General features: G+C 42.4%; 1 protein-coding gene across 2 annotated transcripts in view; it reads left to right on the forward strand.

Annotated features, from left to right (window-relative positions):
* The first annotated feature begins 360 nt into the window (after positions 1 to 360).
* PDS5A (PDS5 cohesin associated factor A) overlaps positions 361 to 14,579 on the forward strand; it is a 68,353-nt gene continuing 54,134 nt past the window's right edge. The window contains exons 1-2 of one of the 2 annotated variants that reach the window (XM_084856933.1): positions 361 to 617; positions 1,456 to 1,629. In XM_084856933.1, the coding sequence (XP_084713059.1) occupies positions 591 to 617; positions 1,456 to 1,629 (201 nt within the window). In that variant the 5' untranslated portion in view covers positions 361 to 590. The remainder of the gene's footprint in view (positions 618 to 1,455; positions 1,630 to 14,579) is intronic. The other variant, XM_084856932.1, reaches the window with a different exon arrangement.

Here is a 14,579-nt window from a genome sequence, read left to right on the forward strand (position 1 = left end):
TGCACTGAGCTGGAAGCAGAGATAGGTTTGGCCCTGATAAGCCGATATCGGTCACATTGGTGACGGTGATCAAGCTGGGCCGTTACCTCGTTCAGGTACTTGCACACATCGGCACCCAGCAACTTCTGGTTTTGGCGCCCACCAATGAGCAAGCCGCTGCCACCTGCCTTAGCCCACGCAGCATTCCCACGAGCGCAAAGGGGTTCCCAACGAGGAAAACTCGTCGTCTGTATGGGACCCTGCCGAGCAGGGCGGCACCCTTCCTCCCGCCCAGTCTTCGCCGGCGCGCAGCGCGGAAAAGGCGGGGGCAACTGAGGAACGTGGTGGAGGGCTTTCCTCCTGGGTTGTTCTTCTCTCGCTGGCCGGGGAGCGGCGCTGTTTCCCCGCGGCGAGGCAACCGAGCGAGGAGGCGCACGCTCTGCCCGAGCCTTCCCCGAGAGCCTGAGCAGCCGGGACTGAGGCAGCGACTGGGGGGGAAGGGAGTCGCGAAGGCAGGGCGCCGGTCGTAGTCGGCGGTGGCGAACTAGCAGCAGCAGAAACCACCACCACCACCTTCCTCCACAATAACAGCCACCACCGGAGGCCGCTCAATGCTGCACCTTCCGGAGCTGCATGAGGTAAAAAGGCGGGCGAGCGGGCGGTCCCTGGGGTTCGCGTCTCTTGTTGCCGTTTGCTTCCCTCGCCCTTTTTCTTCCCTGCCGGCGTGGCGGGTTTTGGGGAGGCGGCGGCCCCTCTTTGTAGGAGTCGGGAATTAACTTGAGGCGAGGGACTAGAGGAGGGGTCCCGCGGTGGAAGTTGAGCGAAAGCCCTGCGAAGTGGATGGAGAGTGGCCTGTGCCCTCCCTTGGGAAAGGGGGGCGCCTCAGTGGCCCCATCCCTGAGGTAGGGACAAGGGCCTTGGCGGGAGGATAGGAGGGTTTATGATTTGGAGTGGGGGTAGCCGTGTGGGGAATCCCACCCGTCTCCTCGCTCGCTTTCTCCCCTCCTGTTGGTTTCTGTGTGCCTGCTGATAGTTTTGAGGCCTAACAGTTTAGGCCTCGCCTCCCTGCTTGGTGGAAGTGCCCGCCTCTAGAGCCTTTGCGGGGGCCCAGGATTTGCCTTTCTCTCTCCATCAGGCCCTTCCTCGCCGGGAGGGGAATGTTTTCGTTTTGTGGGGGTCCGTGTTAAAATTTCATTGTGAAACGCGAGGCAGCAAAAAAGTGTTGGGCTCAGAGCAGCGGCCCAATGAAAGAAGAGGCGACGGGCAAGGGAAGGAGTAGGAGGAAGCACAGCTTTGTCAGGGTGGCGGTGTGGGAATCGTGCAAAGCCCGGGTTGCGACTTCCCGGGCAGAAAGGAATTGGGCCTTGCTGAGATTCAGTGGGGCCTTCTTTTGAATCGAGGTTTAGAAATGGGGGAGGGAAAAAAGGTTTAGAAAGTCGCCTCTATTCTGCTGAACTTTTGTTTTCTGACCGATAGAGGCCGGTAGAGGACTGTGGAGAAGAAGGAAACTTTATAACCAGCAGCACTAGGATGGATTTCCCATCTGCCCAACCAAAGCCTCCTGCCGATGGCAAAATCATCTTCTACCCTCCTGGAGTTAAGGAGATTACGGATAAAATAACGAACGATGAAGTGGTCAAACGCTTGAAGGTAATAGCCCTTTCTTTATCCTAAGTTGATCCTTCCCTATCATATATATTACCCTTCTCTTCCTCTCATCTAATTATATTGTCGGTTACCATATTGAATTTGCACAAGCAAAAGGTTTTGGAATGTTCTTGTAAGAGAGATAATTTTTTGCTTAAGGTTTGTATTTGTTTTACATAGGCCCTACGGTGTCAAATTCATTCTCAAAAAGTGTGGGGAATTAGTACAAAATTTTTAGGTAAGTTGCTTTGGTACAAAATACCCCTTGAGTAGGACAGGTGAGACTTTATACATGGGTTAAAATACATTAAGAATTCTTGTAGCTTTACTTTTTTTTTTTTTAGAGATGGGGCATAGTTCACACATTGTTCGGTTGAAAGCTGTTATGTAAACTTATTTGTAGTTCTCATTTATTTCAAAGTACCTGTTAGGACAAAGAAATTAATTTTGTGAGATTATGGGCCAAAAGTTTAAAAAATGCTTTATATAAATGTTGTCATGTCTAAGGAAATAATTACTTAAGGTGCAATCCTAACTAGATAGGTGGCCAACTCCAAACTCGGATGTGTCGTATGCGCAGCTCCGCTCTCCCCACCCGAAATGCCCCGCTAAAACACCCCTTGTCAGTCGCTCCGCACTCCTCTTGCGAGTGTGGAGGACGGGGCTTCTCTGCGCTGCCTTGGAGAGGGGAGGTCGGTTTTCTGGGAACTGACTTCAGAGTGCGGGCTTCGAGGTCGGTTCCTGGAAATGAGCATATCCTGTGGCCCTCTACACAGTGTCTAGTGGCCATAGGATTGCTCCCTAAATGTATGAGCTCTGAAATACTAGAGCTCCACAAATGTCTTTGCAGGATCACTGATAAATGTACCTCCTCAAGTTCCCTGTGAATATCAGGGAAGGGAAGGAATATGTCATCTTCTTGCTGACTTTTACAGAATACAGAAACATCTGCTTCTGTCTTCTGTGAAAACTAGTATGGTCTGGAGATGGCAGATACTCCAGAATAGAGGGTGGAAAGTAAAAGTGAGGTAATTCAATCCCAGGCTACACAGAGGTCTGGATGGGCTGCCACAGAGTGGTAGCAAGGCAGCAGTTTCCTTGTTGCTATGGAAACCAAGATGCACTCCTGTGGTGCTGTTAGCTCAAGTGAGGAAGAATGTGTGGGCTTGATTACCAAGACAGCTGGACATACTCTAGGCCAGTTGCTGCCTTGAGAAAGGAAGGAGACAGTGGTCTGATTGCTTGGGCAATTGAGGTGTACTCTGGATCTGCAAGCTCTAGGAAATTTTTAGGAGGAGGGAAAAGAGCATGGAAAGTTGAAAATGGGATTGGGGGAGGGCAGTGGATGACAGTGTATCCATTCCCTTAACACAATATGAATGGATTCATTTCATATTGTGAGTCTGTTCTTACGTAGTTGCAGTGATAGACAGCAACTAGGCTGAAAAAGCCTGGATGTTGTGTATAACTAGGTCATCATGACAGTTTGTTTTTTGCTCAGTTGTTTGGTCAGGGATTTGGTAGTATCCCATATATATTCAAGTGCTGAAGTGTAGATCAACTGAGTAGTATGTGCAGATGTCCTTATCTGTTGTATTAGGAAGCCAAGATGTTTCAAAATAATAGTCTTCATAAGAACATAGGACGAGCCATGCTGGATCAGACCAGGGGTCCATTTAGTCCAGCATTCTGTTCACACAGTGGCCAATCAGCTATTGACTGGGAACCCACAAGTAGGACAAGAGTGCATCAGCACCATCCCACCCATGTTCCCCAGCAACTGGTGCACATGGGTATACTGCCTCTGATACTGGAAGTAGCATATAGCCGTCAGGACTAGTAACCATTGATAGCATTCTCCTTCATGAATTTGTATAAGAACGTGGCACCATCGTTAGAGGTTTGCCTGCATTCTATTTGACTGTTCTTTACTCTGTGCTCTGACAAGTTTTGTCACTTTTGTTAACAAAAGTGTGAAGGGCAAAATATCCTACTAAGATATACTGATATCGTCTCATTAGTTGGTGGTAATATGGGGCAGAAAATTTCCCAGTGCTTTATTTTTCTGCAGAAAAATTCTGATCATTAGTAAAAATGAATGTATGCTAGTTGTAAATATAATATTAGGCAAGCCTTGGTAGTTTCAAGGTTGCAATTAATGTGTTTCAGGTGATAATCTCTAGCATACTTATGTCATTGAAACACATATGTCATATATGTCACAGAGTGAATGGAACTAATAAGTAGTGATAGCGTAACTGAAGGTGCCCCGAGAACCATAGTGGAAGTGAGTTGAACTCTGTTGAAATAGATGAGTGGCTGTCAACATTTCATGCACATTTCTTTGGGTTGCCAATTAGTATGTCAACATTTTTAGTACCCTTATTTTTTTCTTGAATTTAAACAATGTAAGGGAAGTGCATGCTATTGTGTTTAAATTTTTGTAAGTATTCCAGTTAAAATGTCTACATAGTATAGCATTTAAATTACATTAAGGGTACAATCCTATGCATGTTTTAGACAGAAAACATGCTGGCTGGGGAATGCTGAGAGTTGCAGGACTTTTTTCTGTCTAAACACGCATAAGATTGTACTCTAAATTGTGCTTTAATTTTTCCCTTCAAATATTTCAGGTCATATAATGGTGGTGTATTGGGATTAACAATAACATGGGGTACTTTTTAGCTTTGTTTACTAAATACAGCTAAAATAAACATGCTAAATTAGATTTCTCTAGGCCAGGGCATCAGAACATTTTCTAATGCAAACTGAAAATTTTTCTATGCAAATGACCCTGTACAAATTAACAGTTTGCACTGGAAAATTGTACAATTTAACATTTTCCTGTATGCTCACATCACTGGTTACTGGTTACATGGACATTGAAATGTGTAGTGTTTATGTGTCAGTTTGCTTCTGATTTAATCCAGATAAATATATTTCAGCAAAGAAACCATGGGTTTGTTCTAATTCCTTTTCTTCACATGTTAATAAATATGTAATAGTCTGCAAAGCTGGATATAAATATAACTGGTTACAATGCCAGTTGGTTTTATGTTTGTATTTTAGGTATTGGTGATCATTATATTATCTACTGTTAATAGTACAGTTTGAGGCTTTAATTGAGTAGCATTGCCATGTTCACATGTTTTTCTAGAAACTGGCCTGAAATTAATTCTTGTATCATTTTGTTACTAGTTTTGGTCCTCTTCCACTCTCCAACAGTTTCCAGTGTCTGTTGCATTGTTGTCTGATTTCCATTCTAGCACTGCACAGGCTAGTGAGCTTTCTGGTGAAGTTCTAGGGTGTTCTGCTTAGATTTGCTTCATTGGCTGCTTCCATAATTTTTTATCTCACGATAAATCTCTAGTTCTCTACTTGGTAACCTGCTAAAAATGTATTTGTCGTAGAAAGTTATTTTTTTCTGGGTCTGTGATCCTGCTCTGTCATAGTCTGGCTTACCATTTTCCCTTTCCCATCCTCAGTGACAGATTGAGATCTGATCCTTAAATGGCCAGGTCCAGACAGTAAACCATGGTTTAGATTGGGAATGAGCCGCATGCTGTCCCTCTCCTCTGCACTTTCTTTGTGCCCAGGAGGAGAGTGAAATCTTTCACTTGAGAATAAACTGCAGTTCCACATTGCATACAAATCTGGAGAACTGTTGTTTGCTAAATTAATTTCCACCTACAGTGAACCAGGAAACAAGCCTAAATGGATAGAATCAAACTTCTTGATATGTTATAATTCAGTAATTTCACATTGGCGTCTTCAGCAATTTTGCGTTGAAATTCTTTGTTGAATAATGTCACCTTTCAGGTCAGCAGTGGAGTACCTGAGAGACTGAAATGATCTTCCACTTGTTTCTGAATGCTGATGTCAGACTTCTGTCCCCTAGTTCCTATGTATAGAGACTTACCTGTTTGCTCTATGTAAAAATGAGAAGGCCATTGCTGGCAGGTGATAGAGTATGCCACATTGAGAGGTGAACAAGTGAATGAGCCCTTGATGTTCTGACTTATTTTATTTGGTTCTGTGTTTCTAGACTGAATATGGGGAAAGAGTTAACATCTGGGCTTGTTGTAGGTTCTGGTTACTATGTTTATGTCTCTATTAAGTGACCTGCTGTTGCTCATGAGTAGCTGTTTCTATTAGGATGCTGTCTGGGAGTGAAGATAATGGTATGTTCTGCGTGGAAGTTGGATGGAAGCATGCAGATATGTCTAGGGGTCAAGTGGGCTTCCATTATAAGGTGGTTCCTATATGTTCATGTAGTTGCACAATAGTGTTCCAAAAGTGAATATGCTGTGTGGACTGGTCCAGTTTGAGGCTGATAATGAAGTGAGAGTTCTTGAGATCCTGGTGGAATTCCTCAATTTCCTCCTGCCCTTAGGTTCAGATGATGAAGATGTGATCAGTGTGTATCAGGCAGACGCACAATAGATGAGGAAGCAATTGTTTCAAGTCATCCATGAATGTGTTGGCGTACTGTCAAGCTGTGTGAGTACCTATGGCATTGCCATTAACTTGAAGATACATGTCCTCTCTAAATCTAAAACAATCATGGGTAGGGACTAGGGTTGAGATGAAATAGCCACGCCAGTTTGCTACTCTCATTTGTAGGTTATGAATTTGGAGTGGCTATCTTGATTAGAGGCATTTAGAGAGATCTTTTTCTTTTAAAGAAAAAAATGCTGCTGCAGTACAGATCATTTGTTAAATATTAAAGTAAAAGCGGGAAAATAAGAGGAACCTGCCACTGCTGTTATAGTAAGCACCATTTCCCCCCAGTATCATGCCCCTCATTTGAGAGGGAGGTGACATTTGGGAGAATCAGAAATTTCATGGGCATTTGGTTCAGCCCAGGTAAGGACAACTTGGCAAAGTTTGCTGGCCAGATATGTGGTAGCAATATGAGGCATAATAATCCTGATGCTTGTAGTTCATTTTTGTAGGGGATGTTGGTGTATAGCAGGGGTAGGGAACTGTTTGGGGGTGGGGGGCTGAATGCCCCCCCCATCCTCTATGGGCCAAATGATGGTGGTGGGTGGAGTCACGCTCTCTGATGTCATTTGATCCCTGGCCAAAGCAGTGGCTGGAGTTCCTCCAGCTGGCACCTTGCCCAGGGCAGCTTTGCCTGCTCCATGCCTTCCACCATTGGGGAGGGTACAGGATGTGTAAAAGAGAATCCTTTCTGCTATTTCTCGTCACTGATCAGAGATAATAGCATAGATTCCTCTCCCTGCTACCATATAGGTGGTGAGGCTGCGGTTCGTGTAGGCTGGCCTGGGTTGCCAAATTTGGCCCACAGGCTGGAGGTACCCCATCCTCAACATCCATGGTTGCCAGGTTAGTATTCTTTGTCAAAGGATTGTAATTTTCTCAGGAAGTCAGTGATGCCTTCCAAATGACTTGGGATACTGGTGACATTGGGCGTAAGGATGAAGTCCAGATAGCCAGACATCCCTAGCCTCTTTAGTTACATCAGAATTGTTACTGAGGCTGTTGATTGTTAACATTTAACATTCTGCAAATGTTAAATGTTATGCCCGCTGCATGGAGCATTGCTGTGAAAAGGTGCTTTTCAATGGCGAACATGTTGCTCTGATGATCTTTGTTGATCATTTACTGTCATTGTTTCTCCCTATAGCTGACTCTGTAGGGTTAACCAGGATTTAAGACTTGTTGGTCTTCACCATCTGGTATGGCAATCCACAACTGGTTCATCATCTACCTTCAGGTAGATTCAAGCAGCTACAGCATTGCTTCTTTTTAAATTAAAAGTGAGATCCTGGATCATGTCTTTCAGCAGGGCAGAGATAGCACTTGAAGAGGAGGAGGAGCTCAGAGCTTGGCTGACTCCACTGTGTATGCAACTTATCATGCCTACCTAACTTGCCCCCTCCCATTCTCCTTAAACTCTGTGCTGCCTCCCGAATGTTTCATTGCCTTCTATTGTGGAGAAGATGTCTGATGGAGGAGGAATGGGGGCTCCAGCAGAATTTAGCGTTGTAACTTGTCCTTTGCAGGGATACATAGAATAAGTAGAATGAACAGAGAATGTGTTTCTCAGTCCCCCCCACCCAGTGAGGGACATACTTCTGCACATGATCAGAGGCACTCTTCTGTATTGTTACTTTGCATGGTCCAGGCTGAGTTCTGCCTCAAATTAAGTCATGTGAGGGGTGATCCTAAAAAGAACTCAAGTAAAGGAAAAGGCATACATATGTCTGCATGAGAGAGAGTGTGTGCGTGGCAGGATATGTCATACAGGGAATATGTGTTGTTAAAAAGGCACAAACAAATGAGTAATGTGCTAAAAGGCAACACAGTGAGAGTTTATGCCTTTCTTAATTAAAGAAACACAGCTGTAGCAAAGGGGAATGGAGTAGCTGACTAGAATGAAATGGTGAGAAGCTAGAAAATATGGTAAAGGGGAAATTGTATATGTTGTGTAAGAGAAATGACTGATGACCGGTGTATATGGTACAGACCAAGTGCATTACTAATGGGGATGTTGCTATAGAAGAAGTTTGTGTATTGGAAAGAAGGTATATTCATTCTCAATATATAACATATGTGGACATGCACATGCAATGTTCAGGAGATGGCAACCTGTTCCCTCCAGATGTTTTGGACTACAACTTCCATAATCCCTGTCCATTGGCCATGCTGGCTGGGGCTTGTAGGCTGAAGGACTGGGGGACACCAGGTTGTCTGATCTAGAGGGCACCCAAGTATGGTAAGGAAACAAAAACTGGGAGCCCAGTTGTCCCAGACTGCAGTTAAGAGAGGCCCTCAGGTTTTAAAGGGCTGAAAGCCACTGCCACACGGCACCTGCATTTTAATAGTGGCTGACTGCTCGAACAGTATTGGTAAGAATTATCTCCATCTGGGAATGGTGGCATATACAGATATTTAGATAATTTAAGAAACTCTGAATGTAATTTTATGTTATTCCAGTAGATGAGATTCTTTAATATTAGTTTGTGTTGTGCTTGGCTCTGTTGTACTATTAGATATCCAGTTTAATTGCTCATATCAAAAGTGTGTTCAGTATTGTGCTAATAGTGTACTTAATGGATGGTAAATGTTCACTGCTTATGAACATTCGGAATTCTCAATAGAATGATTGTAGCTAACTATATTTCCATCCACTTAAATGGCATGTTTCTAAACTATGATTGAAACCTTAATTTCTTTTTGTTCAAAAATCATATACCAAAACCAAACTATAAAGTTTTGTCATGCTCACTGAGCCAATTACTAAACACCTGTATATATTTGTAGAGTATTCTTAAAATTCCTTACCTGGCTAATTATATATTGGTATTCTTTCTGTACACTTTCTAGAGGAAGTTTAATTGTGTGAAATTTAGTGGCGAGTTGCCAAACATTGGCATATACCCTTGCCCATAATAGCAATCCATGGGTTGTTTAACCCATAAATTGTTGGGGCACATGTGACCTGCCTCCTGCCCACTCATCACTTTTGCTTTGTATACAATTTCTCAAACAACCTAGGGATGCCCCATTCGATACGATGTCCGAATCAGGAACTTTGGGTTGTTGAGGGGAAAACAACTCAAAGTTTTAAGCCAACAACAAACGATGGGTTCAAGTCTGGGTTGTTTGTACCTCAACAATCCAGAGTTCTGAGTTAAAATGTCACAAGTGGGCTAGATGAAACAGCTATCAGGTGGATCCACAGTTGGCTAGAGAATTTCACTCAAAAGAGTGCTGATCAATGGGATCTTCACAAACTGAGGAGAGGTAATGAGAGGGGTACCGCAGGGCTCAGTCCTGGGCCCAGTGCTCTTCAACATTTTTATGAATGACTTGGAGGAGGAGGTGCAGGGAATGCTGATCAAATTTGCAGATGACACAAATTTGCAGATGACACAAAATTGGGCAGGGTAGCTAATACCCTGGAAAACAGAAACAAAATTCAAAGTGATCTTGATAGGCTGGAGTGCTGGGCAGAGAATAACAGAATGACATTTAACAGGGATAAATGCCAAGTTCTGCACCTAGGAAAAAGAAACCAAATGCAAAGTTACAAGATGGGGGATACTTGGCTCAACAACACTACAAGTGAGAAGGATCTTGGAATTGTTGTAGATCACAAGCTGAATATGAGCCAGCAGTGCGATGTGGCTGCAAAAAGGCAAATGCTCTTTTGGGCTGCATTAATAGAAGTATAGCTTCCAAACCATGTGAGGTACTAGTTCCCCTCTACTCACCACTGGTCAGGCCTCATCTGGAGTACTGTGTCCAGTTCTGGGCACCACACTTTAAGAAGGATGCAGACAAACTGGAGAGGGTTCAGAGGAGGGCAACGAAGATAGTCAGGGGACTGGAAACAAAGCCCTATGAAGAGAGACTGAAAGAACTGGGCATGCTTAGCCTTGAGAAGAGAAGACTGAGGGGAGATATGATAGCACTCTTCAAGTACTTGAAAGGTTGTCACAGAGGGGAAGGCCAGGATCTCTTCTCGATCATCCCAGAATGCAGGACATGGAATAATGGGCTCAAGTTACAGGAAGCCAGATTCCGGCTGAACATCAGGCAAAACTTCCTAACTGTTAGAGCAATACGATAATGGAACCAATTGCCTAGGGAGGTGGTGGGCTCTCCCATACTGGAGGCATTCAAGATGAAGCAGCTTTGGGATGCTTCGATCTGGATTCGTGCATTGAGCAGGGGGTTGGACTCGATGGTCTTGTAGGCCCCTTCCAACCCTACTATTCTATGGTTCTATGATTCTGTCAGACAATTTAGGATTGGGGCAGGTGTTCCTGGGGTGTTTGAGAAACCAGATGCAAAGCCCACCCTCACCAGTTTCGCATGTAACGAGAAGCTATGATGCACCCCTGACGCGTCCTGAATATTAAAAATGGCAGCTGCCACCCCAGTGAGAAACCCCACAGGGAAATTCATCCACGGTTGCTTCTCCTATGTGGGAACCACGTCAATGTGCAAGCTGCTTGGACAGTTTCACTTGGAAATTGACATAGGTAACTGTTTTTCAAATTGCAGCTGGTTTTTTTGTGTGGGTGTTAATTTTGCAGCAGTCAAGTACCTTATTTTGACCAGAATGGAACAAGAGTCTGGGAGTTAAAACATCTTGATTATATTTGTGTGTGTGTTTTTCTTTTAAAGGGATCTTGTGTTTGAACACCATGATTTCATTGGTCCTCAAGGAAATAACTTCTCTAGACTAATTCATTTGTGTCTTTGAGGTGAATTGGAAATGAACGTATTTCATCAGCTGTAGTAACTCTTGCCATACACTCAGTGGTAATTAATGGCAATCTTGCACATGCAGCACTACTGTGATGGTCTCCTGGCAACATCAGGGAAAGTGTCAGGAAATAAGAGAGGCCCTTAAGGACGGAACAAATGCATTAGCCTTTTATTTGGAGTGAGAATTGTGTCTTGAGTAGTTCAGTTTGTCCTGTGGTCTGTTAAGTCACTGTCTTTACTGTATTCTGCTTTCTGAAAATACATTATATCAGAAATAATTGACAGCTTTTAAATAACTCTGACAGTAACAACGTGAGCAGCAGTTAGTATCTTAGCTTGTAAGTATAAATATGTGTCTGATGGCATACTTGATATTCATATTGGTTTATTTAAAGTCTTTTTTATGTTTGGCTTTGCAGTTAAATTTTTAGTAAGTACAAGAAAGTATTTCTGATAGTTAATAAGAAATAAGATAGAAAAAAGCAAAGAGGTCTGTTTGAAAATAAATCTCCAGATGTCATCAAGCTACATCGTAGCTTGTCAGTTAATTTAACAGTCCTCTGACAATGGTATGCCTACAATGACGACAACAGACTTTCTCTCCCCCACTCTCCGTTATGTATATCAATTATTAGCATCCAAAGAGTTTCTAAACACCCAGAACTTCACATAAATGGGGAAATTATCTCCTGCATAGCAGAAATATTTGATTTGGGAACTATATGCATTCAGCATTTTGACACTATAATTAGGAAAAAATATATATATGTCACAGAAGTGTGGAAGCAAATTTATGCCATTTATATTAAATTGGATCTTTGGCCAATAAAGCATCCAGGTCAGAATCCTAGCCAAATTCCTGGCCTTTTGTGTTTCTGGCCCAAGAAGATATAGCAACTGGTTTCAACAGCTTGTATGATGAAGTGAACAAAAGTTACTATTTTTCTGAGGCAATGATTGATGCAGTGAGTTGGATTCAGCCTTATTCATTTTTAGAGTAGGCCCATTGAAATCTGTGGTGCTTGACACTTAGGTCCATCGATTTCAGTGGATCTATTCTAAGTATGAGTAAGGGGTCATTTATCAATAAGTATCTTCTCAAACTGGGGAGAGGTAATGAGCGGGGTACCGCAGGGTTCAGTCCTGGGCCCAGTGCTCTTCAACATTTTGATTAATAACTTGGATGAGGAGGTGCAGGGCATGCTGGTCAAATTTGCAGATGACACATAATTGGCCGGGATAGCTAATATCTTGGAAGGCAGAAACAAAATCCAAAGTGATCTTGACAGACTGGAGCTCTGGGCAGAAAATAACAGAATGAAATTTAATAGGGATAAATGCCAAGTTCTGCACCTAGGAAAAAGAAACCAAATGCACAGTTACAAGATGGGGGATACTTGGCTCAACACTACAAGTGAGAAGGAACTTGGAATTGTTGCAGATCACAAGCTGAATATGAGCCAACAACGCGATGTGGCTGCAAAAAAGGCAAATGCTCTTTTGGGCTGCATTAATAGAAGTATAGCTTCCAAATCCCGGGAAGTACTAGTTCCCCTCTACTCAGCACTGGTCAGGCCTCATCTGGAGTACTGTGTCTAGTTCTGGGCACCACACTTTAAGAAGGATGCAGACAAACTGGAGAGAGTTCAGAGGAGGGCAACGAAGATAGTCAGGGGACTGGAAACAAAGCCCTATGAAGAGAGACTGAAAGAACTGGGCATGCTTAGCCTTGAGAAGAGAAGACTGAGGGGAGATATGATAGCACTCTTCAAGTACTTGAAAGGTTGTCACAGAGGGGAAGGCCAGGATCTCTTCTCGATCATCCCAAAATGCAGGACATGGAATAATGGGCTCAAGTTACAGGAAGCCAGATTCCGGCTGAACATCAGGCAAAACTTCCTGACTGTTAGAGCAATACGACAATAGAACCAATTGCCTAGGGAGGTGGTGGGCTCTCCCATACTGGAGGCATTCAAGATGAAGCAGCTTTGGGATGCTTCGACCTGGATTCGTTCATTGAGCATGGGGTTGGACTCACATGGTCTTGTAGGCCCCTTCCAATCCTACTATTCTATGATTCTAAGTGTTTTAAAACGTATTGCAATATTAAAATATCCGAAAAATCAGCAGAAAGAATAAAAAATATATTTTTAATGTGCATGTGTGACAAGACCATTCATTTATGAAAAGCTGAATTAGTATACTAGGTTCTTCTTTTGTTTTTGTCCTTGCTTTAGTCCATGCTTCAAAATGGACATTCATTTTGCTGTTAGCATAGAGCTGTCCAGTAAGAATGAAATTGCCTGATAGTCTAAGTTAGGCAAAGCCTAACAACATTCTTATTCTTTATGTTGAATTAAACTTGGCTCAGTTAATACGCTAAGGCTGCAATCCTATGTAGACTTAATAAAATTAATGGGACTAAGGTTCTGAGTAAACGTTAAGATTAGTCTGTAAGGTAAACATGATTTAGCAAAACTGATTTTGAATATCTTGTATGAGATAAGCTTGTACTTTATGAGTCAACGAGTGGGTAAGGTAAATTAAGCAAAGCAAAATGGTGAGTATTCATTATTGTGCCTTAAAAATACTATTCAAAAGTCAGTTTTTGTTGCACTCCCTTGAAATTAGTAAGTATTTTATCTCTTGTTGAGATGAACAGAAACAAAATAAATGAATTCTGCTTTATCTAACAATATTTGTACCATCTGGATGGAAAACTCCAGAATTTATAGTGCACATAAACCACAGTTGGGACCATTGCTCTACCTCAAGAGGCTGCTGTGCTATGGAGACAGGAGTTGCTGTGCCATGGAGACAGAGATGAATTGACGAACTTGTGAAGCTGAGTGCTACGCAGATAGAAGATGAAAGCAGACAACCTGCTTTATGAAGGCCTGGAAAAAATGGAAAAATTAAGAAAAAACAAGTTTTCTCTGTTTTTCCCAAGGATCATTTTTGGGGGTTTTTCCAAAAAATTGAACAGCTTTGGATTATGAAATATTTTCTTTTAGAATTTAAGACAAGGTGTTTATATATTGTTACCAAGCCTTTACTCCCCTCTAAGCAGTTTCTAAAAACTATGTAATTAGTAGACTTTTGTAGAAAGACTAGACATGTAAAATGTCTGGAAATAATGAAGCCATGGGGAAAAATGTTTTTTAATCCTCTCTGTAAGATTCTCAGCATAGTTACTACTTCCACTCCTTATTAAAATTATTGATATTTTGCTGGTGTACATTTTGGGATGCTCTGAGTCATGCTTAGTTTCCCAACATGTAAGTAGAGTCACCATATCATAATATGGAAGGGAATGTACATTCTCGATAGTTTGATAGAACTACAATGTCTTGTGTTTCTAGACTTGTCTTCCTCCAGTTCTTCCTGCTTCTTCTGGCTTCTGTGATGATTCAGATGTTTCAGCGACTACTTGCTGAACTTCCCTCTGGTCAGACATAAACTAGGACCCTAAAACAGTTATATATAACTTGATTTGCTCATAAAATTAATCATGTTTGGTGTATTAAAATTTTAAAGTATAGTTTATTTAGACAATAATTACAAATTTACTAACTGAATTCACTTTTTAAAGTTTTAAAATATAATAATTCTATGGACCAGGCTATACATAATATAACTTTAGGAACATAAAGGCTGCTAAAGCTGCCTTCAGCCTGGTGCCCTACAGATGCTTTGGACTAGAGTGC

The sequence above is a fragment of the Heloderma suspectum genome, chromosome 5, assembly GCF_057233095.1.
Source record: "Heloderma suspectum isolate Gila_16-S chromosome 5, 16-S_ref, whole genome shotgun sequence".
In the NCBI taxonomy this organism is placed as follows: Eukaryota; Metazoa; Chordata; class Lepidosauria; order Squamata; family Helodermatidae; genus Heloderma; species Heloderma suspectum.